The 24,697-nt window shown below is 57.5% G+C and overlaps 1 protein-coding gene across 9 annotated transcripts in view; it reads right to left on the bottom strand.

Moving 5' to 3' along the window:
- The window catches only part of Tpcn2 (two pore segment channel 2), a 66,468-nt gene extending 42,010 nt beyond the window's left edge, over positions 1 to 24,458 (bottom strand). For 2 of the 9 annotated variants that reach the window (XR_002397353.2, XM_021264462.2), the window contains exons 1-23: positions 24,233 to 24,452; positions 18,900 to 18,964; positions 18,511 to 18,673; positions 18,216 to 18,292; positions 17,743 to 17,920; positions 16,189 to 16,305; positions 13,412 to 13,518; positions 12,562 to 12,637; positions 9,509 to 9,608; positions 8,682 to 8,747; positions 8,284 to 8,348; positions 7,628 to 7,728; positions 7,040 to 7,121; positions 6,762 to 6,848; positions 5,732 to 5,851; positions 5,508 to 5,567; positions 4,322 to 4,450; positions 3,657 to 3,706; positions 3,051 to 3,150; positions 1,547 to 1,618; positions 841 to 917; positions 393 to 474; positions 224 to 306 (exon numbers count right to left, since the gene is read on the bottom strand). Coding sequence is in view for 6 of the 9 variants with exons in the window: in XM_021264462.2 (XP_021120121.1) it covers positions 224 to 306; positions 393 to 474; positions 841 to 917; positions 1,547 to 1,618; positions 3,051 to 3,150; positions 3,657 to 3,706; positions 4,322 to 4,450; positions 5,508 to 5,567; positions 5,732 to 5,851; positions 6,762 to 6,848; positions 7,040 to 7,121; positions 7,628 to 7,728; positions 8,284 to 8,348; positions 8,682 to 8,747; positions 9,509 to 9,608; positions 12,562 to 12,637; positions 13,412 to 13,518; positions 16,189 to 16,305; positions 17,743 to 17,920; positions 18,216 to 18,292; positions 18,511 to 18,673; positions 18,900 to 18,964; positions 24,233 to 24,397 (2,222 nt within the window). In the remaining 3 variants the exon portion in view is untranslated. The other 7 variants (XR_002397354.2, XM_021264463.2, XM_087205439.1 and 4 more) reach the window with 7 other exon arrangements.
- Between the last annotated feature and the right edge of the window lie 239 nt (positions 24,459 to 24,697).

The raw sequence follows: 24,697 nt of genomic DNA, 5'->3' as shown, positions 1-24,697 counted from the left end.
TTGCTCCCCCAACACCAACACCCCCAGGAGGTGTGAAGCCAGAGTCCTCACTGTCGCCAAGATGCGGTGTGGACAGGGATGACAGGCGGCCATGATGCTGCCTGGCCATGTCCCCAGTCAGGGATTCCCTGCTCCACCCAGGCCTGGGCATCGGGTGCTCTGGGCCAGTAAGCAGGGAGCCCCATCTGCTCAGAACCTCTGCCATCGGGAGAGGGTGACTCACGGGCCCACGTAGCGTTCATACGCATCCAGGATCACCTGCCAGTTGTTCACCACCATCACATTCCACAGAGTGACCAGGGCAGCCTGTGGGGGCAGCACACTGTGGGTCTGGGCAGGTCCAGGAGGCAGCGGACAGTGGGAGAAGGTCTGGGGACAGACACAAACCTCACCGCAAAGTCATCGAAGTTGTTGGCCCAGTACTCCAGCTGCTCAAAGCTCCCACAGGATGCAGAACCATTGGCAGGGGCCAGGCTGGGGGACACAGTGCCTCTGGGTCAGTGTCAGGGTGCAGGGTCTGCATACCCAGGTAAGCAGCGCCCCAGCCCCAGCCCCACATGGACCTCTTTATGGCCCCTGGGGCAAAGGGGGCAGAAATGTCTATCCATTCAGGGAGGGTCTGTGGGCACAGCAAGGAGCATCCTGGGGCTCCAGGCTCTGACGCTGCCCTGTAACCCAACCCACCAACTTCTGCAGCATGTACCCCAATGGTGGGGTAGGGGCAGGGCATCTAGGAGAGGCCCAGAGGTGGGGCTGAGGGGACCCCTCCTCTCCTGAGCAGCTCAGCCTCACTCGTTGCCCCCCACAAGATCCCCTTTGGCACCGCAGACCCCACTGCACCTGCTGTTTCCAAAGGGAGCCACAATGGTGCCTCGGAACAGGCTGATCCCCACGATAGCGAACACGTAGTATACCACCTACAAGGCAGCAAGGCCATCAGCACAGCCAGAGCCCCAGGGCTGCTCCAGCCATAGGCAGCCCTGCTTCAGAACACACAGGACTGGGAGGCCACGGACACCTTTGGGGAGGGGCAGCTGCGATCCCAAAGCTCCCCAGGAAACAGGGGCTACTTTCAGGTTTCCCTGGTCACAGGCCCCCTTCCTGCCCAGGTGAGGCCCCTAAATGGAAGATAGGTCCTGGGGAGGGGTCGGGACACACTGTGGCTTTCGCTTGTCAAACGTGACTGAGAGTCCCTCAAATCCTCTAAGAAAGAAGCATGGACCAAGCCCCTTCCCTGGGAGGCAAAATCTTGGGCCTTTGGCATTTTTCCTGTTTCTCAGTGTGGCCCAGGACCCAGGGGCATGAGGGATTGGAAGTTACCAGAAGGATCCCTGGCATGGAAGAGGTTGGGGGAACACCAGCCACAGCAGCTTGGGGCCCTCTCCGGAAGGAAGGGGAGTCTGGCTTCTTGCACCCAGAGCCTCTTGAGCCTCACCTGCTGCTCTCCACTCCCCCACCCCACCCTCCCCGGCCAGCGAGCCAGCCTGTGTGGCCTCCCTCGCAGCAACCAAGCCCACCCCTGGGGTCCCCTACCAGCAAGACTCACCACCAGGATCCCACCAAAGGCCCGAAGGTTCTGGACCAGGCCCAGGACGGTACTGACCACCATGGCCATGGGCTGCAGGCAGGAGGAAAGCACAGTCCCTCACATCCTGCCCCACCGGGGACACCAGTGCTACTGCCCCAACCTCAACTGGGAAGCACGAAGGACAGGTGAATGACCACCAAGCCACATGCCTGGACCGTGCAGCCACCCATGTGCTTCTGGACACACACCCCCACACACTCACACCTGTCTACATACCCCGCATCCTCCCATACACATCCTCACCCCAAGCCACATTCGCCACACCGGTTCACACCACTCGTATACCCCACATGCACACACTCCTGTCAACCCGGCCCATGGGGCCCTGAGTTCCAAGGCGGAACCGGAGTCCAGGACCTCAGATCCCCTCTGCCCACCGACACAGAGGCCAGGTGAGCCCCTCCAGTCTGGAGGCTCCAAACTGACCAGGCCTGGAGGTGGCAGGTGAGCCCCAGGGACGAAGTCCAAGGAAAGGGCCTCAGAGAGCTGGCCAGAAACCTGCCCCCTAGGCTGTTCTTACCACACAAGCCAGCCCCAAGAGAGCCTCTAGCCTGTCCCATTCACCTACGCAACACTGCAAGTAAGAAACAAGGCTATGCTGGCTGGTAAGGTATGTGTGTGCACACACACGGGTCATTACATGCACAAATATGCACATGCGTGCATCTTACATGAGTGCACATGTCACTGTGTGTATGGTTACCTATATATGTGCATGTGTGTGATGTATCGTGGATGTGTGTGGTTATGTGCGTGTGATCACATGTGCCTGAGTCAGTGTGTAGGGAGACTGTGTATGTATGTACACCCTATGGTTGTGTGACCATGTGCACACGTATATGATCTTATGTGAGCATGTGTGTGCCAGGATGCATACAAAGGCCCCAGCACAGCAGCCCAGAAACCCAGCCTCCATCATGTGAGTTATACCACTGGGCTAAAGGTGCCCGCGGTAGGACAGGCACGCTCAGGAGGACCCGGGCCAGCAGACACAGCCCCGACACCCTCGGATTTTGCTTCTCCTGAGTTCTTTAGAAATGGAGATGCAAGCAGACCTCTCTGTGCCAGGCTGGGCCTGGATATGCTGATCCACTTGCCTCCCCTCCCCTCCACTCCTGTTGCACGTTGCTCCTGATGGGCTCAGAGATGTCACGAACAAGCCCTAGCCCTTTGTTAGGGTCCTGAGAACTGGCACCTGGCCAGCTGTACTGTGCCTCACCAGGGCCTTTGCAGCAGCCTCCAGCAGCACAAATGGTGTCCTGGGGTGGCCAAGGGACCACACGCACCCCTGCTCTGGTCTCACCTAGACAAAGGGCTCGATTCTCACCTTCTAATCACCCACCCAGCACCTTGGGGATGCAGAAGGCTGAAGGGTTCCTGAGGGGCCCAAGATGACAGGGACAACCCCTGCTCACCCGCCCAGAGCAGGGCACAGGCAGGGCGGGTCAGACTCCCCACACACCTTCATGTTGGGTATGATGCGCAGGAACCGGAACACGATGAGCATGTTCACCAGCCTCGTCATGTCCCACAGGGACAGCAGGCCCAGCGTCTCCGGCTTCCTGCACACATACACACAGGAGACAGGCGAGGAGAGGCCCAGAGGCCGGCAGGCATGTGGTTGAAAGACAGAAGGAAAAACAGAGCACCACAGGAGGTCAGTCCATTGACACACCAGGCAGCCCTGGTCACTGCCCCATACCCCAACATAGCCTCATGGGGGTGCAGGGCCAGAGGATGCCCCCTTTTACAAAGAAGGCTGCGTAAGTCCCAGACTCGAAAAGATGTGGTCTCAGCAGAACAGGGAGACTTGCCCCGACACCACACTCAGGTCCCCGACCCCACACATCCCTTCCCGCCCCGAGGACACCAGTGCTGCAGAGCCAGGAGAGGCCTTAACTCCTACACCATCATCCACCGGGCAGGACTTGCCCACAGTTCAACCACCACTCAGTTTGCCTGGTGCCAGTGGCCCAGTCCTGGGCCCGCCTGAGGGTGTCAGAGGCCCTCCCCTGCAGCCCCTGGGGGACGCTGTTTGTATAGCTCCCTGGGTTCCTCAGTCACATACCACCGTGGGTGTGGGAATCCGTACACAGCCAGAGTAGAGATCTCTAAAACCTTTAATGGCAAAAGAAAAGGAGGCATCATACAGCAACACTAATTCAGGTGGCTTCCAGACAAAAATGTCAAAGCTCATGTCTGACGTGTTCTCCCCAGGGGGGCTTTCGGGAAAAAATCAGAGCCCAATCTTTGTCCCCACAGTCAGTTCCCATGTTGGGACTCCCATTAATTAGCTGGAAGTCACCTGGCCTCAGGATTTGGGGCAGAGCGAAGCTAAGTGAAGGACGGACCAAGTGGCCCTCTCAAACTCCAAGGGGCCGACTAGCTCTAATGGTCCAGATATAGACAAATGTCACTCCAGAGTCACTACTGTGACATTCACACACCAAATATGTCCCCCTCACTCTCAGCATTTAGGGAAAAGGGTATGTGACCCACACCGAGGTCACATTGAATTGGTGGCTGTGCCTTCTCGGTTCCCTCCCTGAGGTTGGAAAGAGCAGCTCAATCCCATCTGCACAGGACACAGCAGACATCTGGCCTCCTGTGGCCTCCTGCAGCCCCTTGCTATGAAGCTGGGTGGGAGCAGAGTTGGCCCCTTCTCTCTTGATGCCAAGGCCTTGGGTCTCAGGGATACAAAAAGGGCCCAGCCGAGGCCACCTCCCACTTTACCAACAGGATGGAGGTCAGGAGGCCGTCGCACACATTGCTGGGGTAGGACAGGTAGCCCCACGGGCCCAGAGCGAAGACCTTGAGCAGCAGCTCCAGCACGTAGTACAGGATGAAGATGCAGTCCAGGATCTGGCGAAGGGGGGGACACCACGGGGCTACCCCTGGACACTTGTCCCCTGTCCCTCCCCCTTCTCAGCTGCTCCTCCCCAAGCCCCATGCCTCATGCTCAGGGCACCCCCACAACTCCACTTCCTGCTCCGTGCCCTCCCCTTGGTGTCTACCAGACCCCAACACCTTCTTTATGAGGTGTGGGCAAAAATATGGTGGATGCAGCTCTGAAGTGCTATCCAACAGAAAGGTAAGCTCCTAGAAACATCACAGTGCGTCCTCATTCACCTTGTTCACCCGATCTGATACTGTGCAACTTCTGACTCTTCCCCAAAACAAAAAGACCACGAAAGGTAAATGTTTTGAACTGATTCGGGACATGAAGGCAGCCAGACAGCACAACTAACCACACTCATGAAAGAACTTCCAGAACTGCTTCAGAGAGTGGCAAGAATGACGGGATAGTGTTCAAAGTGAGGAGGAGCATCTTGAGGGGGATTAATAACAAGCTGTCTTTTACTGTAACAAACTGTTTAATTCAAACGTCCGGCATATTTTGTAACCACAGCTCTTATTTCATACACGTGACATGCCATTTTTAAATGTGACAGATCAAACCATTCCTCAAACAGCTAAGGAAACCTCACGGCTTTAACTTAGTATCTTTCGTAATATATTTCAGCAAACTTTGAAAGACACCCTTTGTCAAGGCACTGGCAGAAAATAACACGGGGCTGGTGCTGTGGATTAACTTAATATCCACGTGGAAAAACTTTAAATTCCTAAGGAATCTGCCAAGATGTTTAATGCTGGATAAGACATTCACAATTTCTTTTTCAAAGGCTGGTAAACAACCAAGACAGAGCTCAAATCCTGGAGCCAAAGCCAGGAAGACCCTGAAGTCACAGCTGCTGTCCCCTTGGGCCTCTTCTCCCTTCAGGCCCCTCCACTCCACCCACTACACCTGGACCTGTGCCCACTGCTGACCCCACCAGCCTGTCCCAGCCCCCACTGGGCCAGGCCACTCCACGAGGGAGGATGGCCACCTCCCTGCTCCCCCTGCGACCCTGGAACTCACCCCCAGGACAAAGTCATCGCGGTTCCTGGGCAGCACATCAGCATCCTGCACCAGGAACACCTACAAAGCCAGAAGAGGGCACTGCCTGAGCCAGCAGAGCACAGCACAGAGCCACAGCAAGGCCACACTCACTGCAGGACACACTGCCACTAGGCCAGGCAGGAGGAGGAAGGGGGCAGCAAAGACAGGCTTCCCATGTCCACATAGGGCAAGGCTGCACTCACGCAAATGGACACAAGGTTGCCCAGGGCGATGATGTTCCCCAGGTAGTCGAAGTAGTAGTGGCTGAAGAGGAACTGGGCAGTCTGGAGAAACGGAGACTGGTACTGGGGCTTCAGCGGGTGCTGGAAAGAACCCACTTGCTCAGAAGCACATTACAGCTGGCAGGCGGCCCTGTCCTCATTCTGGGATTCAGTGTTCTCCTAACTCACCACCTATCCTAGTCTCCAGCCTAGGGAAATAGTCCTGAATGCAGAAATAAACAGGAGGTTCATCACAGTGGCCTTTAAATTCCAGAGGAGAGGTAACAGTGCCCTCAACATCCACTGATTCTGGAAGTACACCAGGTAATAACACCACATAGTCATCCAAAACTTGTGTGCCATGTCTGCCACGCTCTGAGTGATGTCATGCTAAAGTACACCAGGCCAGCACACAACAGCTACAGAACACAGCATGCACACACCCACTCGCACTGTGAACAGGCTGGCATGGAAAGCAGTAACAGGGACCAGCAGAAGTGGGACCCATCAGATGCATCCGAGTCCACCTCCCTGCCCTGTCCCCGTTCAGGACCCCCCTGGGTCCTCTCAAGGCCGAGTTGGCTGAACAGTTCCTCTGCTGTCGCCACTCCCTACGTGGGACACACCTGGGCTGCTTCTCGGCACCCAGAAACCCACACAGGAAAATGTGGGCAGCTGGGGGCCCTGAACCGTGTTAAGCAGGAGGCCAAGGCCTACTGCATGTCACTGCCGAGGAGCAGAGGTGACACACAGAGAGGGGCACACAAAAGAGGAGAGCTTGTCTCGGAGATGAAGAAAGCCACGTGCACAGCCCCTCTGCATCAGGCTGGGGCCAGGCCAGGTCCCAGGGCTGGTGAATTTCTCCAGGTCAACAAAGCCTCCAGATTTCCCAGGAGCCAAGCAGAGCTCCATTTCCACTGCAGAGATCGGGTGATGACAGGGACTATGGAGAGTCCCCTCAAGCGCTGGCAGCCCTGGGCTCAGCAGGTGGCATATGTCAATGCCCCCTTACCTCTTTGATCACACTTTTGTCAAGTTCGTCGAAGACCTTCTGGAACTCGTCGGCTGACAGCAGGGTATCATTGTAGGAGTGCACCTTCTGCAGGGGGAAGCCTGGGTCAGTGGCTGGCAGGGAGCAAAGAGTCGGGCCACTGACCTCACCCGCTGTGAGCGCCGGGTTTACCAACCCACACTCCGACACCGTGGGCTATGAACGCCAAGCTCACTGACCCACACCTGTCCTCACTCCCAGGGACCCCAGAGGGCAGGCAGACACAGGGAAGCAGCTACCTCCATGATGGCCTGTTTGTGAGAATTGGTCATCTGCACTTTCTGAAGCACCTGCAGGAAGTTCTGAGGTTTCACCCCAACTCTGTGGGAAAGAAAACCCCATCCCAGTGAGCACGTCCAGCCAGGCCACCAGGACCCTGCCAGGCAACACAGCCCCAGGCCACAGTCTATGCTTGGCTCAAATTCACACTGCCACCTGGCAAGGACTTCAACTAGTGAGCATCTACTGTGGCAGGTGCTACAGGTATTTTATAGTCACCAACTAAGGTCCCCAAGGACCCTCCCTGTCCTAAGAGGATCAGGCAGGCTCCATCACCACCCAGCAGTTGGGATTAGAACCCTCCCAAGGACACACCTTTGAACTCTGTCACCACTGACTGTGAAGCAGGGTAGACTCCTGACCCAAGGGGATTAGACTTGGGCAAGAGTGACAGGTGACAGGTGCCAGGGCACTGGGACAGGGCAGGTTTCAGGATTCGTGAGGAACAACAGGTCTGGCAGCAGCCAGCAGGGGTGCTTGGGAATCTGTCCCAGCGTGGTATCAGCCTCTGGCCACTGAGGAAGGGCTCCCCCCGGGCCGGCACTCACGCCTCAGGAGTGGCTCCCGCCTGCCCCAGCCTGGAGGAGAGGACTTCATAGGCAGCTCGGGTGCCCAGCCGACGCCGGAACAGTGAGGTCTGCAGAGATTTCTGCAAGGAAGACATTCTGAGTGGAGGCTCCACCTGCTCCGACACATGTCCAACCCGAACCCAACTGCCCTCCAGGGACAGAAGTAGATACACGGGGGTTGTGGGCTGCCTGCAAGGGTACCCAGCCCACCCACAGCAGGGGAGTGGCCCCTCGCCACCCGGCATCAGAGGACAGCTGCACAAGCTCCTTGGGAGCCCTCACAGTGGGGAAGCCCCACAAAAGCTCAGTCCAACTGGGGCAAACAGCAGCTCCTGTGCAATCCACGAAGGCCTGCATCTCTCCTCAGCTTTTGTGGGGTCCCTACTGCCCACAAGGGGGTCCAGGTCAGTGCCCCTCGAAGAGCTGCAATTCTGGATGGCTCCCCCCAAGGGTGTGAGAGGACAGGGGAGGGAGCCCGGGGTGGCATGGCACCGGCACCTGCAACCCCAAAATGACTCAGTGTATCTAAGGAGACAGAAGCCCCACTCACCACCCCCACCAGAGCAGGGCCAGCAAGGCTGAGGGCCACCCTGTCACCCTGGTCACACCCAGGCACAGTTGGGCAGGTGACTCACCATCAGGTAGCCGCGGAACTGGTTATAGATGATGGCGGTGAGCAGGTTCATGAGAAATAGACTTCCTGCAGGAAGGGAGTGCAGAGATCAGAGGCAGGCGGGGTAGAGTCGGAGCAGCAAGACAGAGCAGGCCCGGGCAAGACACCAGGAGGCCTGGATGGCCAGGGACACAACACCCCCCCCCAGGCCTCCGTGTCCTCATCACTCAATGGGACACGGCAGGGCCTCCCAGCCATGGGAGAGGACAGACGGGGTCACCAGCGACCACGGGTCACAGATCACAAGCCACAGGGCACGGGGACACGCCAACACACCAAAAGGAAGGTACTCAGGGCTGGACCTTGGCACACCAGGATGACTCCTGGCGCAGCGGCCCACGCATACCCGCCTGTGCTCACCTATCATGGTGAAGACTACGAAGAAGATGGCGTAGGCCCGGTTCTTGGAATACGCAGGAATCATCACTGAGGCAAAGAAGAAACCCCTGAAACCACGATCCCAGCCTCAGTTCCTGGTCACCTTCCCACAGGACTTCTCCCACCTGCCTTCTCAATCAGGAGGGCCCTGGGCAGGGAGAGCTGAAGCCTTCCTGTCCAGAATGCAACCTCAAACCTGCTGTTCTCCTTGGTGGCGGGGGCTCACTACCCACTGAGGACACACCCAGGCTGCCCCCGGAGAAGGTCGTTATGGTGACCAGCCCATGGCTGAGCCCGGGACTGTGGCCTCCCCAGCTGGCCACAGCCCACATCTGAGCAGCTAGGGGACCTGTCGGTACCCATCACAGCCAGCCAAGCCCTGGGATCTCTCACACTTGATGCCCCAGAGCAGCACGCACCTCTCAGCTGGGCCTGGCCGGCGACAAGGAAAGTGGCTAGGCCCCAAAGAGGCCACCAGAGGGGCCACCGACCTCAGCCATTTGACCACATAAAGAACACCGTTCACTTTCAGCTTCTCCGAGGAGTAAGGAGACAAGAGGCAAGGAACCAAGAGAAAGGAGGCAAGAAGGCGAGGAGATGGAAAGAAAAAGGAAAAAAGAAAATGAAAAACAAGAAAAAGAGAAGGCAAAGGAAGAGGAGGAGGAAACAGGGAACCCAATGTCACCCTCCCCAGTGATAAAGGAAAGGCCTGAGACGTCCCCACCAGGCTCCACAGCTCAGCATCCCCAGTCGACAGCCCCTTCCCCGCCAGCTCTCTGATCCCCAGGTCCCACCCTCACTCTGCGCACCATCAGGGTTGTTGGCGGTGGTCAGCAGCACCAGGAGGGAGGTCAGAGCCTCTGGCAGACTCCGAAAGTAGGCCAGTCTCTCCCTGTTCGGCTCCATATCCTGTTGAGAGCAGGTGAGGGTCCGGGAGCCATCAGGACCTCGGCCCAGAGCTGAGGCCTTAGGACACAGACGCTCCAGGCTCCAGGACCAGCCACCACAGCCTGCATCTCCCAATCATTTCCCAGCAGGCTCTGAGTTCAAGGCCAGACAGGATACAACTCAGGGCCTCCAGGCATGGGAGCGGGCATCTGAGGAAATTGAGTATCCCCACAGCTGCCAACCATGGAACAGGCCTGCCCAGAACCACAGTGAAACCCTCAGCTGGCCTAGCTAGGAGTGTTACTGCCTGGTGGCCAGGAGGCCACACATGGGCCTGGCCAGCCTGCCAGCTGCCTACCTCGGCCATGTTGTACGCACAGTGAGGCCAAGCGCAAGGAGCCAGAGGGGCAAAGGGGGAGAGGGCCCAAGCTGGGATGTGTGGCCTCAAGCAGGCCATGTGGAAGGGACTGGGGACACGAACCCCCAGAGAGGCCCACTGCTCCCAGGCTGAGCATCAGAGCCCAGCACCTCTGAGGCACTCCCAAGGGTCCCAAGCCTTGTCATCCCAGCTGTGGCTCTTCACAGCATCCAGGGGGGCATCCGAACCCAGGCTGCCCACCCTCCATCCTCGAGGGCTCCCACCTCATGCAAGGTATCTGCCCAGGAAGTAACTGCTCAAGACTCCAGGCCCCGGGCTCTCCTGAGGTCACCTGTGCCTACCAAGCCCAACTCTCAGCTGAAAGACGGGGAGCCCTATATGCCTGGCTGTGGGATCGGTGTGGTGGGTGGGGTAGCAGGATACAGCTATCACCTAGGATAGCTCCAAAGCAAGTTCCCAGCTGCCGGCCCTGGCAAGGAGATGTCTACAGTAAGGGCTCCTCCCTGCACAGCTGCTCTTCCTACACAGGCCCCAGGGGCTCATCACTCACACCAAGACCTCCCTGTCTTCATCTACAAAATAGCACTGCTACCACCTGCCTTGTGTGGGGCCCAAAGGCAGAGGAGCTGACTGGTGATAACAGACTGAACAAACCACTGGGGTGGGGGACACAGGGGTCGTGATAGGAAGTTAAAAGGTCCACACAGAGCCATAGAGGGCCAGGATGCTACGAAGGGCAAGAGGACTCAGCTGGAGCCAGGATGGAGAAGAGCAAATGTCCCCCAGAGACGCCTCCACCAAAGGACGTGGAGGACACATCAGCCCCCAGGGATGGCAGGGTCAGAGGCCACGCCCAGCCTCCTGGCCTTGAAACAACCCACTGCCTGCTGAGTGGAGCTCCAACTTCCTGCTGACTGAAGGATATTCCTGCACCTGCACTGGTTTACAAAGACTGAGGCCCAGGGGTTGAGGCCTCCCGTGGCAGGTGGCACGGTGTCTGGCCTGTCTCCCAGCAAGCCTCTTGCTGAGCCTCTGCAAATCAACTGCTGAGCAGCTCCTGTGTGCCCTTCTACCCTGGGGTCCCCAGCTTGAGCCCCAGTCCTATCTGGGGCCAGAGGGAGCCCTGCGTGTGGGGACCCTGGATTCCCACCCACCCCACTGCCCTGGGTCTGACTGAGGACACATCTGTAAGGTGGGATGACGACATTGCTGTGAGAGGCCAGACGCCCCAAGCATACCCCAAGTTCTTGGAAATAAATCCAAGTAGGAGCTTCATGGTAAACAAGGCCACAGATAGCGAGCCACTACCGTCAGACAGTAGACACTGCTCTCAGCTGGCACAAACCAGAGACACTGAACAAAGTCACCCAACTCATGGCCAGCCACACCCCAGGCCAGGCTGGCAAGGGGCTCGATGGCTGAGGAAAGAAACTCAAGACAGGTCAGCCACCATCATGCCGTCCTCCAACTGCAAACAAAGGCTGGGAACCATTCTTGCTGAGACCACAGCAGGCGACACCTTCTCGCAGTTACACAGCACTCACTCACTCAACCTAGTTCCTCTTCATGGGGCAAACCCCCAGCCCGGAGGAGGTGCCAACCTTCTGGCACCCAGGGACACTCAGTACTCAAGGGTGGAGCCCACTGCCCCAGTCCTGAAGCTGGGACCACCTCCGGTCCCCCACACCGACCCAGCCCTGTAAAACAGTAGAGGCTGCAGCCATCACAGGACAGTCACAGGAGGCCCCGAGTGTCAGCAGGGTGCACCTCGGCAGCCCAGCAACTGCCACACACACACAGACACTCACAGTCACTCTCACAGACATATCGAGTTACCTAGGTAGACATGCACACTCAGACACACAGGCATAAGGACAGACATGGGTGCACACACAGGGCCCCCAGGCTCTTCCCCTGGGGTTAGAAGGCTCAGGCACGTCTTCCCCTCCTGGGCGCCACAACCTGACCCTAAAGTTGTCTCAAGCATGAAAACCTGGCCAAGGCCAAATCCCAGGACAAAGCAGCAGACAAGCGGATGGCCCAGGCCTGAAGAGGACGGCAACCTGGCCAGGACTTGAGGATGGATGCAAATGAGCAAAGGCTGAGACAGCACAAGGCAGGGGCACCTTCACATGGCAACAAGTCAGTGGGGAGAGAAGCCTTGGCTGGGCAGGAGACACAGAGTCAGGATGAGAGACGAGGACATGGGGGGCCACCCCATAGGGTATGCAGGTCTGAGGGGCCTGGGTGAGGAAAGGCATGAGGTATGGACGCCATGGCAGGCAGCACTGCAACAGAGCACGAATGGGCTGGGGCTGAACCTGTGGAGCCCCCCGTTATCGGCCCAGCGGGGAAGGAACAAGAAAGAGGGAGGGGGCAGGCAGCCAGGGGGAGGGCAGTGGCCCCAAGCCCCTGGGAGGGCGCAGTGGGAGTGGCATGGGCCTGCAGACAGACCCTGGCCTCCAGGGGGCACTGCTGACCTCCTGGTTTCGTGTCTGGGGCAGGTGGCCTAGCCTGGTTCTTGCTGTCTGCTAACCTAATGACACTCCACCCAGAGGGCAGGGCAGCCCGCCTGTGGCCACGGTCTCACCTCACCTTCTCGCCGACGGTGAACAGCAGCATCCCAAACGTTGTAAAGAGGCACAGGTGAATGGCCAGCAACAGCCCGACGCTGGGGAGGGGATGGGCACTCAGCCTGGCAAAGTACAGGCCCCACACCCAGGGAGGGCGAGCCAGGGACTCCTGATGTGCCACCGGGCCGCTGGGGCAAAGCTACTCAAGGCCAAACCTCTCTCTCACCAGAGACACTGCCGAGCGCTCAGCCCAGGGCCCTGCAGGACAGGCCTGCTCCCACCCTGGCAGAGTCCTCTTTTTTGGTGAGACAAAGGCAACCTCAGAGGAGGGACTGGGGCCTGGGACACTGGAAGTGAGAGGCCACTTCCATCCTTCTGGGCTGATGGGAAGATAGCCAGGTGGACCTGTCCCCAGGTGGGCAGGGACTTGAGACAGAGAGAAGCATGGGTGGCACTTCTACTAATGGGAGCCCGGGGGGCAGAGGGACTGGGCCCAAGACTCCAAATTTCTGGTAGTGAGGGAACCTTGAAGATGTCCAGAGTACCTTAGCTCTGTAAGGTCTAAGAGGCAGCAGGGAACCAGGAGACACCAAGTCAGGAAAGGACACAGCCATGAGGGAACACAGGGACAGGCAAGGGACCCATCAGAGGGGCACCCGCAGGACTCAGCATTGGAAGGGAGGAGAGGCAGGTCTGCAGCGGGGCCTCTTAAGGGGGCCTGAGACTCCTGCACACTGACCTCTCCAGGGCATCGGGCTGGGAGAGTTCATGGGCCTCACAGGCTGCATCTGGGCAAGGAGCATCCAGGCCATCCACAGGCCAGGGCCCTTGGGCTCAACACTAGCTGGAGTCCCATTGGGACTAAGACCTACCTGGCCATGTCCGGCAGTGACGACCGGATGCACTTCAAGGTCTTCTTCATCATGGAGGAGTTCTGCAGCAGGAAGAAGGGGCGCAGGAGGCGGCGCATGCGCAGCGGCTACAACAGACCCAGAGTGGCCGGGCTCGAAACTGCCTACACACAGCATTGCCCCACCCCTGACACCTCAGGGGCAAACATGCCTGGGACCCTAGGGATAGGAGTAGGCCCTGCCGGCCACAAGCTGGCCTGGCAATTTCAGCTGGCAGGTCATGGCCTTTCCTTCCCTCTCACACTGCCCTGGCTCCTCTCTGTCATGGCACCCAGCACACGCGGAATTACACTTCATATCTGGCACTTCTAGTGTGCCAGGGCCTCTCCCTCACTCCAGAACCTCGGTCCCCGGGACAAAAGCTCCACCTGTCTTGTTCCTGCCAGCAACTCATGCAGCAGGCCCTTGGAGTGACCCTTGCTGAGGGCACGTGGCCCCTTGGAGGGCTGCACTCGCCATCCTCAGAAGGGTCCAGCACCTGGCCTGGGACTGAGACAAGCAAAGGGAGCAGTGATGACAAGACAACTGCTCAGGGCTCTGGCCCCATCAGTGGGAGCAGCATCCTCAGCTTCCCTGGGGCCCTTACACACCACCCATGGTGGAAGCTCTGCCCCCAACACTCAACAGACCAAAGCTCCTTGGCTCCCAACAGGACAAGCAGAGGCTGAGGGCGGGGCCAGCTTCCCTACCCACCTAGGGACCTGCACCCACTGTGCAATCAGCACCCTACACACAGGGCCAAGAGGACACTAAGGCACATCCAGGTAGTCCTCCCCTAAGAACAGGTCGCTAGGCCAGGTAAGCCCTAGCAAGTGCTTGGAGAAATGCTATACCCAGACAGCTACACTAAAACCAAGTGAGTGGCCAAGGCCTGTCAGTGGCCCACCAGCCCCAAGGCAGCAATGCTCCATCAGGCAGAACCCAGCACAAGAGCAAGTCAGAGCCACCCAATGTCAATAGGAACTCCACAACTGAGGAGCTGGCCAGAGAGGAACAGCTGGGGGAACTGCAGATGTGCTGATGGCTGGCCCAGCCAAAAAGGGACCTGGTGTGACATTAGAACCTCACTCTAGGTTCTCCAGAGCCGGTGCTAAAGGAAAAGCTCTATGAGGGCAGCTTCAGCAGCTCCTCTAAACAGAAACATCTCCCCAGGGCTGGACACAGATATCACAAGAGCAGGGCTGTAAGACTGGGGACAGGAGGCCCCAGAGGGCACGAGTGGACGGGTCCCTCCAAAAGCACAGGGCAACCAGAGCTCCTGCCCCCTGGAATGCACACTAGGGGGATCATTTGGCAAGATGGCATATCCTGCAGGCAGCTAGCTGAGCCTCCCTCCTGAGCCACATATAGTGTCACCGGGAAAGTACAAAGCCTCTGCCAGGGCCAGAAGCACACCCACCCTGCCTAAAGCAGACCCCAGCACCGGGCCCCACACAGCGCCCTGCTAACAACCCTGGACACTGACTCATCGTGACAGACAGGCGTGTGTCTGGGGACCTGGGGGATGACTCGGTGGAGGGCACCCACCACTTAGTGCAGCACCCATTCCTGAGGTCAAGCGTCATCCAGGAGAACCAGCCTGCCAGAAAGGTCCAGAGCCTTCGAAGATGCAGGACACTAACCTCGAGCTTCCAAGGCACAGCACAGGCTCTGAGGGACCAGTTCTCTCACAGTGAGATTCAGGGGACCCAGGAATGGGAGTAACATTTCCACTCCCCACCCACCATTCCTGCCACTGCCGGTCTGGAAGTGTCCATAGCCAAGGGAGAAAGGTGCATCCACCCGGAACACACACTGGTCCTGCACATCCTCAGGGAATGATTCCACTACTAAGGACAGACTAGGGTATTGCTACCTAGTTCTGCAACAGGGTCCTCTGGGGAATCTCTAAGTATCCCTGTGTCCAATAGAAAAAATCATCAGAAAATCCCCAGTCATCAAAAAAAGGAAAAAAAAAACCCTTGGTCTTTGGGAAGAGAATTCTTCCCAAGGGAATCCCCCAGCAGAAGGGAATCCTCAATGTCACTTAGGCAGTGAAACCTAGGGTCACTTCTGCAGCTGCCCAAGGCTCCCTCCTGGCCTGTCAGGCAGTCATGTGTCTGTGTGTGCGAATGAACCTCCGTTCCTCCTCCTTTCACATATGCACCCTGATGGAGGTTAGGGGGGTGCGAGTTAACCTGTGACTTATGGAATACTTGCTGGCCAGTGTAACAGATACTGTAACTATCACCAGGAAGTGGTGGCTGTTGGGCCACTCTCCCTCCATGAGTCAGATAAGGCTGATCCCAAACCACCTGTCCCCACCCTGTCCTACCAGACCCTGGGGAGGTCAGAAGGTGGATGCGGAAGGGTCTTCTCACTGCCAGGCCTCAATGCTCTGGGCATGCAATGTGGGCACACTCAGGCCCGGGGGTGGCACTGTCATGAGGGATCCAGCCTGGCGGAGTTCAGATGCCAAATGAACTGAGGCCAGGAGCTCAAGCAGCCCCAGGACTTGCCGCCCCCTCCTCCTCTCGCCAACAGGGCACCCCAGGGGAACCTCGTGCCTTCTCTAGGCCTATGTGCTCTATCTGTGAGATGGGAGCAGAGTTCTCGGACAAGAGGAGCCCAAAGTGCTCGGGACACAGGCAGCACTGGGCAGCTGGCTGTCACAGCTGCCAGAGCTCAGGCCCCTATCTAGGTCACCTGCTGGCCTAGATAGCTGCACCTGCACTCCACATCGCCACTAAGCCACCTACCTCCTGACAAAGAAGACTCAGGGACACAGTCCAGTCCACCAGGGACACGACCAGCACTGTGAGGTAGGCCAGCAGCCAGAGGTTCCTCTGGAACTGGGACCAACCGACCAGATAGCCCTGCAAGAGATGGGGACAGGGTGAATGGTGAGGCCACAGACAGGTCTGAGCCAGGCAGAGGACCTGTGTGCACAGGAAGGCCTGGCAGCAGAGGGTCTGCCCAACAGTGGGGTCTCCATGTGATATTCAGGGAGCAGGACGCTGAGCAGCAGTCAGAAGGCCATGGGTGGCTCACTGAAATCTCGGGCAGGCACTCAGCCTCTCTGGCCTGTTTCCTATCAGCATCGAGGCTTCCACCACCTGCTCGACCTATGCCAGCCTCTAGTGTGTACAGCGTCAGAAGGAGGCGCAAGGCTTCCAGGCAGGAGACACAGCATGTGAAAGGGAAATGTGCTTCAGCCGCTCCTGGAAGGCGGAGCGGGAGGTGGGTTCTGTCTGCTTCTCCTCCTTCTAACCACTTCCTACCCTCAGTGTCCCGGTGACCTCCAGAGGTCACGGCCTGCATGTAAAATTATGTGTTCTCCCATGAGTTCCCCAAACACACTGATCATTCAGTAAACACTAATGACAACTTCTCATCAGTTTCGGTTCCAGTTTTAAACCCCACAGACCTACTAGCCCAGTATGAGCTAAAATAGGAAGAACTGAGAAACCGCCTCAGCCTACATCTCTTTCTCTCATTCACACACACACATACATACACATGCACACGCACATGTCAGTGCCCAGCCACCCCCCTCCAGGAGCACACAAGCACCCTCCCCACACCACAGCCTGCAGGGATCCTGAAGCCACAGAAGCCCACAGCCCAGGCGGAAGAGGGCAGGGCTGCCACTGCAGGTGCCACCTAACACTGTGAACATGGATGCCCCCGGGGGCCACAGTGTTAGAATCACTAACAAAAACAGGACGTGCAGCCCCAGCAAGACCCAGCCCCTCTGTACCCTGCTGCAAAGTCACCAAGGCCCCATGGTAATGTGGCCCACAAGCTTCCATGAGCTGAGAAGGCCCAAACCCAGCTCCCTGCAAGATCCAGTCACAGACAGAAGCCAGGGTCAGACGCCTCCTAGCTGCTGTGTGGGCAGAGACCCCCTTCTGCCTCACACCTGACTCCTCTCCTCTTTGGGGATGGCAGAGTGAGCCATGAGGAGCGCCCATGGGTCTTCTTGTGCAGTTGGGGGTCTCCCCTCACAAAAGCCAGCTCCTCACCAGCTCCCAGAGGCTCTCCAGGCCATCCGGCCGCAGCGACACAGCCAGCCCCTGACTCTACCCTGGGGAAGGAGAATTGCCAACAGCCTTACTCCCAGACCCAGATACACCCAAGAACCCTATCTTTGCCCAGAGGGTCAAGGTGCAGAAGTAAGAGGAGAGACAGACAGTCTAGGGCACCAGAAATAAACTAGGAGAGAAGCGGTCTGGGGCTGGGAGGGCTGAGGCAGCTGGAGCCACATGGAGGGGGCACAGGCTCAGGCACTGTCCACCACCTGCCTGCCTCACCTTCACAGAGACATCGGCCACAAAGACCAGCAGGCAGAGCAGCTCCACGCCCTCCATCAGGCCGCAGGGTGGCTCCCAGGGCAGGGAGCGATAACGCACATCTGCAGTCCTCGTGAGCGAGGATGGGGTCTCGATAAAAGCCAAAAACAGGATCAAGAAGATGGTAAAGCTCAGAGTCCTGGAAAGAAAACAAACCCGGTCAAAGGGCAAGAAGCAGCTGCCCTCTGGGGCTAGGACACTGACTGGCAGGTGAAGGCCCACAGGGTAACACTGATCTACCCAGACTCCCTGCCCCGGGGCTGACCCAATGTTCTGAGAGGCCCCCATGGCCAAGGAGCCCCAGACCACAGGCTGGGCTCCTCACTAGGAGGAGGATATGGAGCCCACCCAGACAGTTATGGTCCTCTCAGGCCAGGCTCCCCAACACCAAGCAGGCCACAGGGAAGCCCAAGTTCCACGAGGTGCATTCTCACCGTTGGCACAGGTTCGAGTAATACCATCGGTAAAGACACATCGAGCGGGCATCCATGCGATGGAAGATAGAGCGGTACTGGAAGCAAAGGGTCACAGAAAGGCATGAACAGGGTCTCCCTGGTGCTACACATGCCCAAACCCTGAACTGTTCCCACACCGGGCACCATCTCCCACTGAGCCAGGGCCCCCTGGGGAGATGAACTGTGAATGGCAAGATCAGCGTCAGCACGTGGACAAGGCATCCCCCACCTCACAACCCTGCAGGCTCAACCCATCACACGCTTCGAGGTTTACCCAGCAGACCAAGCACTTCCCAAAGGTCAGGCACGGGGTCCAGAAGGAGCTGTGTTTGCAGAACACACAGCTGTGCCTCTGTGAGGCTCTCTTCTCCTCCATGCAAGGGTGGCCCCTCATCTCCAGCACAACAGTGTCATTCCCCAGGATGCCCCCTGTCCCACTGAAGACCTAGGATGGGGTGGCCCAGCATAGGCCATAGGGCAGGGTGAATCAACAATGCAATGATTCTAGTACTCAGAAGACGGCCTCCTTCAGCAAGGTCCAGCCCCACCATCTCGGTTATCCTAATCCACAAGCCAGCGGCTGAGGCCCCAGCCCAGGACAGCAAGGAATGAAGGCTGGGAAATGCTCGGACAGCAGAATGGCCACCACCCAGTCCCACTCACCTGAATAGCATCTTCGATGAAGACCACAGCCTGGTCGATGCAGAGGTCCTGCCTGGCCATGGCACCTGCGGGCAGAGAAGACAGGTCAGATGACCAGGCAGAGTGCGCTGCGCCTCACCCCTACAGGCCAATCTGATAAGAGGAAAAGCCAGCTGCGGTCCTCTCTGCTCAGTAACAAGACATCCCCCACCCTGTAGCTGGGGCACAACACCTGCCCAGGGGGTCCCACCCAGGCAAGGGGCACAGCAGGGCATGCTCAGGACACGGCCCAGAGGAGAGGCAGCTCTGACAACCACAACTGCCGCTGCCCGAGGGTCAGGATGCAGAGGACACATGGCACCCAGCGAAGCCCATGGAAGTGGCAGTGTTCTACAGTGCTGGTATCAGACTTGGGGTTCTCCTCAGCCAAGGGTGGGTGTTAATGGCCACCTTGCTTGGCTCCCAAGAGGATCTGTGAGGGGCAGTGTGGGGATGCAGTATGCTGTGTGCCACACAAGTCACCACTCTGCTGCCCAGTCCCACCACTGGCCTCCTGCGTGGCCCCAGCATTATCAACTAAAAGGTAGGGTAACACTACCTACGTGCCCTCCATCCAATGAGACCAGAGATTAAACACTGAGGAGTGAAATTAACATCTAGACCTGGAAAACACCACCGTGACTCTTCATCAAATACTGAGGATGGTCAGTGTTCCATTCCTTCCCCATCCTGGCCCACAGGACCAGGTGACCTGTGCCAAGTGGCCCTGAGGACAGAGTCCAGGGAGCCCCTGAGCCCCTCCCCACCTATCCTCTGCCAGATCCTCCCTGGCAAGGGCCACCGAACCGATGCCTTCAACGATGACTTGGTTCTCACAACACACAAGATCAGGCCTTCCTGCGGTCTGAGCCAAGGAGGCAGCCAGTTCCTGACTGCCAGGGGCCTTTAGGAGCAGCTCGCACCAGCACCCCAGCTGCTCTGGAGCCCTTCCCACCAATGAGCAGCAGTCAGCGCACCCAGCCAGCGGTCACCAGGGAGCTGGGCTTGGCAGCCAGGTGCACAGTGGGCAGGCAGTTGGCGCCTGAAACTCAACATGAGAAGAAAAGCACGAGTGGGGCCCAGAACAACAGGAGAATGGGGGACTGAAGTTCACACATCCCAGGAGAGAAGGTGCAGCCAGAGCATCCCAGGGCCCGGGGGCCTGTGGCCATGTATAGCCCATGCAGCTCACATCTGGCTTGGAAATGAAGTGGACAGCCTTGTCGATGTTTTCATTCACGATTTAACTTCTGCATCTGGCCCCCTGGGGCCTACGGCAGCACTGAGAGGATGCAGAGCTGAGCTGCTAGAGCAAAGGGACAGGAGGCTGCAATGTGGGGGAGCAAGCAGAGCTCCAGCCACTGCCCCCTCTCTGCCACCACCACTGGGGAAGCACCTTCTCTTGTCCCTAGGGCTCCTGTCCTGGGACAGAGAGTAGGGCCGAGGGAGAAGCAGAGATGTGGGAGCCACATCCCGTCTGCCCTAGTCTTACTATGTCAACTAGCAAGTGCCTTCCTCATCCTGGGCCTCAGTTTCCCCACATGAACAACCACAAGACTCACCCTGACGACCCTTAAATGTTTCTCAGAGGGGCTCTGAAGGCACCAGCTCCTGGCATCCCTAAGTGCTCTGGGATGCTATGAACAGCAGCTATACTGCCTTTTCCCAGTATGAGGCAAAACTCAAAGCCAATTTAGCCAATGAGGAAATGAACAGCCCAAGGGCAGCCTGCAAGGCAGGGGTCTGAAAGTGCCATGTTACACAAGTCCCTGGAAAGACAAAATCTGAGCCTGGAGAGACAGAGCCATACAAGCTTCTTAGAGAAGAGACAGGACTGTAGAAGGGGCTCAGTCTGCCCAGACCTTACTGCAGGACCAGGCAGGTCAGCGCCCCTGGACCATGCAGCACCCCTAGGATTCCGCTCTGTTTGGCTTTCTGGCTGCTGGTTTATAAAACTCTGGCTTTGACCACTGTGGAAATCAGTGTGGAGATTTCTCAAAAAACTAAAACTAGAGGCTCCATTTGACCCAGCTATACCTCTTCTTGGTATCTTCCCAAAAGAATTAAAAGCATCATACCCCAGCGATACATGCACACCCGTGTTTACACCAGCACAGTGTGTAATAGCCAAATCTTGGAAACAGCCCAAATGCCCATAAACAGATGAGTGGATAAAGATGTAGTTTTTTATAGACTGGAGTACTATTCTGCCATAAAGAAGGATAAGCTTCAGACATTTATAGCTACACGGATGGACCTTGAGACCACACTCTCAAGTGAAATAAATCAGACACACAAGTTTAAATACCGCATTGTTTCCCTGGTGTGAGAAACCAAAAGTGGAAATAAGGACGGAAATGTATAATGGATGTTGGGAAATGGGAAGAAAGTGTTCAAATGGGAAGGGGAACAAGGGAGGAGGGAGGGAGAAAGGAAGGAAGGGACAAGAAGAAAAGTGAAAATGGAAGGAAAAATGGAAACAAAGCTTTTGTACATAGGGAGGGGAGGGGGCTTGAGGGGGGAATAGGATAAAACTTATTAAAGCTTAAAATAATAAATAAAAATAAAATAAAACTCTGAGTCTGGCTGGCTGAGCACACCCGCCCTCCCTTTGCCAAACCTCTGGAAGACCATCACCCTGCGGCAACCCAAGAGATCTTGTCACAAACTCTTAGATGCACAGCACAGCTTTCCATGGGGTCCCACTACCCCAGGCCCACACTCCGCCCCAGCCTGATACTGCAGGCTCCATCCCAGCCACCCACCGGCCGGCCCTCCTGTTGCTTCCCCACCCTGCCTCCCCATATCTTTCATGCTAAACTTGGCCCTGCCAAGGCCACACCCTCCAAATCCTCCAAGCCTTTGCCCAGGGCCAGAAGCACTATTGTCCAGCCTGTGGGTTCAAGTACTCCCTGTGGGCGACTCACCCTGCACTGAGCTCACGGGCTGAAATCACTGGTCCATTTCCCCTCATCCCACCAGGCTGGGGGTTAAGCCGGACTCACCAGGTCAGAATGAAGCTGGGGGGGGCGGGTGCACTTCAGCCCTAGACTCATCTCCTTGCCCTCAGCTTCTGCTCCCCAACATCCAGGTCTAAACTTGTTCTCCCTCTTACTCTAGACTCCTCCCTGCACAATTTGTGTAGGGCCCTCACCAGCATCCTGTGTGACCCTAGGGAAGCCCCCAATTTCTGTGTCTTCGTTCCTCGGACCCTTCCCAATGGGACTTAAACATTGAATGGGTTATTGAGCCACAATGCTTTGCAAAGAAGCCCTTTATCAATACTCTGAAAGCTTCTACAGCCCAGCAATCCCTTGCCCTCTGACATTTTCACAAACAGAACAGTGATTCTTGGAACCAGTAAGAAAAAACACTCCTCAACCTTGGACCAGAGCCTGGCAGGTGGGGCAGTCAGGAGGGCCACCTGGGGTCCTTAGACCCGTGAAGCAGTGGCACCCTCCTTCCTTGTGCGCAGGAGTCCAACCACAGGACATGCAAACCCAGAGCACAGGGTCCATCTCAGAGCCACAGGTGCAGGAGCAGAAGGTGAAAGAGCCATCCCCGTCCCCCAAGCCCGATCAAGGAGATGGAACACAGGGCATCTTGCCCACACTCTCAGCAGGCCTCACCAAGGCCATGGTGCCAGGACAAAGAATCCTCCCAGAGAGTCCCTCGAACCATCCACACTGCCCAGCCCTGGCTCCTGTCTCAACAGAGCAGGTGGTACCTGCCAGATATCCACTCTGCCAGGACCTGCAAGTGCCATGGCATTCCTACTCTGACCTGATTACCTCTGAATTCTCACAACGCCCCTCCGCACATCCTGTTACTACCTCCTGTAGCCGATCCACCCAGCTGGCCTTGTTCAGGACCTAGGCCCACTACTTTCAAGGATGAATGTCAGAAACACGGAGTCAGTTTAACATGTGGGCAGCCAGGGGGCTCTTGCCTCTTAATAGGCAGAGGAACCCCGAGCAGCTGGCTCATCTTACCTTTATTCACCCAAACACAGGTACAAGCAATCAAATAACACAAGGTTCATCTGCTTTCCAATATCCATTAGTACACACCTAGGTAAACAACTTAATCTCAGAGGTCTTAACTTTTCCCTAGAACCTGCAACATGCAATCACCCGAGTGCAGCCTTTCTCTTTTGTGCTCAGAGGCGTTATGCCTCAGTTCTCCTCTGGTCTCCTACACCTCCCTTTTATTGAGACCCCAGATAGGTTCAGCAACTGCCCAAGGTCACAGAGCCTGGAGTACAAGCCCCAGAAGGCACCCAGGCCTTCAGACACAAAGCCTGAACTCTACTCAGACACATCCCCTGAACTCTATTCCTATCCCTTGTCTTGAACTCGAGGCCTGCAAGACCTGGCCCAGGCTGGAAGGATATCTGGTCCCAGGAAGCAACTGAAGTGCCTCCCTGGGGACGATAGCCTCTAGTTTGTCTCCTGTCCCTGACACCCACTACTCCCTACTATTCCACAGATGGACACACACAGGTCATCAGGGCACTGTTCTGACCCAGCTGTCTCCTGGGTAGAGAAAAAAAAGTAAGGTCCAGACAGACAAGTGGCCAGCATGAATTCAGTGCAGTACTAGCAGAGCCCACACCAGAAGCCAGGGCTGTGACCTTGGGCACAGCTCCCAGCTTCTCCAAACCTCAGTTTCCTCATCTGTAAAATGAGGCCAAGTCCTTCGCATCTCATTCAGCACCTAATTCCCCGGAGTCAGCCAAAGACAGACTCCACCCCGCCCTCCCTCCTCCCTGGACTCAGCAACCTCCCTGACCATAAACAGGAAGGACAGGAAGGAGCTGGGGAGAGAAGGCCCCGCAGGCAGCTGCAAGGGATAAGGGGAGGAAGCTGGTCTGGTCCCAAGAGCCCTGTCCCAGCCACTGCCTCCCCAAAACCTATCCAGGACTGCCAAGTCACTAGCACGCAGCTAGGTGGAATCCCTCCCGGCCACTTAGAGTCTAGAGTAACGTCTTGAGTACAGTAACATCTCTCCCTGAGCCTCAGCTTCCCCCCTAAGAAACGAGGAAAATTAAAAGCGGTCCCCGCTAGGGGCCATTAAAGCGGCCAGGGAAAGCCCGCGGTCTGGCCGGCCCCACACACGGAAGAGGCACGGGGGCTGTGGGGCTGGCATCCCCCAGGCTGCCCCTCTTCGCCCGGCTCCAAGGGGGCAGGAGGCGACCCCGGCGTCAGGAGAGCAGCTCCCCTGCGCCCAGACCCGCTGGGACTCCGGCGCGGTGGGGGCGTGCGGGGCGGCGACACGCGTGCGGGGACAGCGGGACCCCAGCCCAAGCACCTCACCGGAGTCGACTTGGACGCTGCTGGAAGCCAGCAGCCCCTCAGAGCAGTCGTGGTCGCTGCCTCCACGGGCCCGGCCCAGCAGGGGTTCCGACTCGGCCTGGGGCTCCGACATCGGGTCGCTCGGCACCACACGAGACCCAGGAGAGGAACCCGACCCGCGAGCATCCAGCTTCACTGCGCAGGCGTGCGGCTGGACCGGGAGGAGGAGTGACCGCACTGTAACGCAGGGGATGCCCTTAACTACCGACCAATGAAAACAAAGGGCTCGTGCGTGAAGCCGGGGTTTTCTAATTCCCCGCCCTTCTGGGTGGGGCTCAGCTTCCTTCCCTCCAGGGAGTGGCTATTTGGACCAGAGGGCTAGGGCGAAAACCTCATCAGAGAGTGGTCGAGGCTAGAAGCGGGAATGTTGCTTGAGTCCTCCCAGACCTACTGAATCTGAAACTCTGAGGTCACCTGTTTTGATTT

This window comes from Heterocephalus glaber, unplaced genomic scaffold (assembly GCF_053883595.1).
Source record: "Heterocephalus glaber isolate CG9 unplaced genomic scaffold, H.glaber_assembly_v1.0 deba00000594, whole genome shotgun sequence".
NCBI classification, from domain to species: Eukaryota; Metazoa; Chordata; class Mammalia; order Rodentia; family Bathyergidae; genus Heterocephalus; species Heterocephalus glaber.
The sequence above is the reverse complement of the archived record's forward strand: the minus strand, read 5'-3'. Positions and strand labels throughout refer to the sequence as shown.